The sequence below is a fragment of the Pygoscelis adeliae genome, unplaced genomic scaffold (genome assembly GCF_000699105.1).
Source record: "Pygoscelis adeliae isolate BGI_AS28 unplaced genomic scaffold, ASM69910v1 Scaffold117, whole genome shotgun sequence".
NCBI lineage: Eukaryota > Metazoa > Chordata > Aves > Sphenisciformes > Spheniscidae > Pygoscelis > Pygoscelis adeliae.
The window spans coordinates 54,891-57,944 of record NW_008825270.1 but is presented as its reverse complement, the minus strand read 5'-3'; the positions used below and the strand labels follow the sequence as shown (position 1 = coordinate 57,944).

The window sequence follows — 3,054 nt, the reverse complement described above, 5'->3', positions numbered from 1 at the left end:
CCCCCAAACAGACAGCCGTTATCTTTTCTCTTCCCCTTTGCTAGCCCCTGTTGCAGAAAACCTACTTCTGAATTCTCTATACAAGAGAAGTAGGGTGAAAAAAAACTATGAAAAGGTATCCCATCTTCTTTTAGAAGTTCAGGTGAATTCCTTCTTGACCTTGGCAGACTACTAGCCTTTCTTAAGCACAAAGGACGATTATCCTTAATTTAGCACATACACCCATAAATATGATTACTCCCAAGGCTATATGGCCCACATCAAAAAAGTCCAGTACCTCCATCATCTTCTGTAGCAAAACAAAAGTGAAACTTGTAGGCTACGTGTATGTAAAAAGGGGTCCTAATTTTTTTATAGGCTAAAAAGCTGAAAAGAGCAAACCGCAAAAGAAAGCAAGCAAATCATGTAATACCTGAAAGTAATCTGTGATGAAGGATCCAAGTTCACTCTTCAGCAGCCGTCTGTAGACAGAAGGAATGCAGCCATGAAGTAACAGCCATTGCTGGTCATTTCTTACAGGTATATCCGCACCTTGCTACCAGTCATACCAAAGTTACATGAGTATATGCAAATGTGTCATTTTGGCCACAGTTAGATTTCTTTTACATTTAGGTATATATTTTACAAATGCTCACAAAGGCTATTCTCAAACTATGAAGGAATGAAACAGTTTCCCTGAAGTCTTCTATAAGCCATACACCTAGAACAAGCAAAAAAACCCACTTACCCCCCTGAATGCACAGAAAGTTGGGGAGACAATTTAAAGTTATTTAGTTTGAAATTCATAATTTTTTCTGCTTTTTGTTTAAACAAAGACGCCTTTCAATTCACTGAAAATAGCATATCTCCCTAATGCTGTACTTCCTTTTCTCTTGGAAGTAGAAGGTGGGAGGATAAGGAGAGGAGCAATGAAGTAAACACACAAGCAGAAGCTGCGGCTTCCCCGTGACTACCGCATTTAAAAAAAAAAAAAAAGGCAAATTTTTATTTAAAAAAAAAAAATAAGGCATATTTTTCAGGAAAGAAATTCTAGAAATTTAACAAGAGGTGTTTTAAATACATGCAGACAGAAGCCACTCTAAACTAGTATTTCTGATAAAAACTGTTGGATTTTAAATCAGGCTGTGATAAAAGTTTTAAATTCTAATACGTATTTATATTTCAAAACTCTGATATAAAAATCAGGATTAAAAAAAACAACTCACAAAGTTCGGAGCATTTGCACTTTCAGCTTTCAGTGACTGTGAGCATAAATTCTGTAGCTGTAATTTCTGCCTAAAATTTAAAAGGTGCCCAACAATTTCCACTGCAAAACATTGCAGTTTTTTGCTGTTATAAGAGTTTTGCTTTTCACCAACATGAAGTAAAATCAAGAGTGCTCAAAAATGGCATTTGAATCAGGGACCATCCAGTTCTCAGGCTGGGTTCTTACTAACAAACTACATCACTTTTTCCTAATCTTTGCTGAAAGTCAATTTTGACAGCAACCTTCCTCCCTAACCATTTTGTAACACTTCTACATTTATTCACATGCCAACATGCCTTTACTCTTTCTCTCTCAGAGCAGTTATATTCACCCCACCCATCCCAAAGCACATTTCTATTTCTATGAGATGGATAAACCAGGTAAGTCTTTGGGGGTCCGTTTGCCAGAAGCTCTTCCACCAGCTTCGGCAGAATCCAGGGGGCTCTCCACCAGCTGATTGACAAGTGCACAGCAGGACTTCATCTCGCGCAGGCTTGCATCCTAGAGACAACCCAAGGGAGGGGTCTCCTCCTAATCATGGCCACATCACCTCCTGCTTCCTGAAATCCCATCTCCCGATGGCATTTCTTACATTTCCTCTTGTTGTGACAACTGACTTTCAGAGCAGTAAAAAAAAAAAAAAAGTATCCAGTGAGATGATATCAAATCACAGCAAGATAAAAACTTGGTGGCAGCAATCCAGAGCAAAATGTTACCACCTGCTCATCTCCTGGTCCTGTCATTATTGTCCTACTTTAAAACTCTCCTGCGTTTCCCACTGTCAAATAACTAAGCGCTGTGCAGAATCTGCGAGTCTCTCAAAGCACTGCATTTGCAAACTTCCACCAAGGAGCTGAATGGAGAACTACAAACAAGGAAAATGCACCAGCTCAACCTAATGGCACACAAGATTTGGCCCTCTGACAGGTCTGGCTTTTTGCCCAGCGCCAAGCTAGAGATTCACCTTGCGCACACAGAGCTAACATTGTGTTGGGAGCTACATCAAGAGTCACAGGTGCAAGGCTGAAGGTGTGCATGCAAACATACAGATGCATGTCCTTTGCTCCTTAGACAGACATTAATGAGCTACTTGAATGTTAAAGTGGCCTATTTAGAGAATGACATTTGGAGATGTAACCAATGCTCAGGGCACCTGCAGGAACATTAATCATGTATTTCAAGGTGAGTGCTTCCTTCCAAGTGCTGCCGAAGAGTGCCTGTCCGTGGAAGAGGGCATTTCCCCTCCCACCATTAGCACTGCTTACAAAGCATACACAGTTCACAAATAATTTCCTGTTCTTCGACCGGCTCTCGACAGTCTAGATCCACTTCAGTAACCAACATGAAGAGAGCATGGTCCAGCCACTGGGGCCAAGCCCAGGCAACACAGCTATTCTGCCCAGCGTACTGCCTCCCCACAAGGGTGGGAAGGAGCACCTGCTTGCACTGGGGAGGGAAAGCAGGCTGCAGCCACCACAGCAGGCAACAGCCTGGCAGACGAGTCACAAAACCCAGAGCCAGTCCCCAAGTCTGCCAACAGTCTGTGGGTTAGGGTATTTCCAAAGTCTTACGACATTTGTTTTTCTTTTCACGTGCAGAAATACTCATCCCATGGAGAATTAAGACTGCTCCAAGTACTTAAACCTAACTTGAGGACTTCTGACCTGAGCACACTAAAATACCATTAAAGCATGAGACACTGCCCTCACTCAGCTCTCAAAAGGAATTGTATTAAACTTTCACCTTTGGGACCAGACCAAGTAGGACAGAGTCTCATGCCTTGCAAGCTGCATTTATTTTTAAAGTAG

At 41.7% G+C, this 3,054-nt stretch overlaps 1 protein-coding gene across 1 annotated transcript in view; it reads right to left on the bottom strand.

The window, feature by feature from the left end:
• Positions 1 to 3,054, bottom strand: part of PRR5L (proline rich 5 like) — a 44,356-nt gene that overhangs the window by 28,119 nt on the left and 13,183 nt on the right. Inside the window, exon 4 of the mRNA XM_009329678.1 lies at positions 413 to 461. Within this exon, the coding sequence (XP_009327953.1) occupies positions 413 to 461 (49 nt within the window). The remainder of the gene's footprint in view (positions 1 to 412; positions 462 to 3,054) is intronic.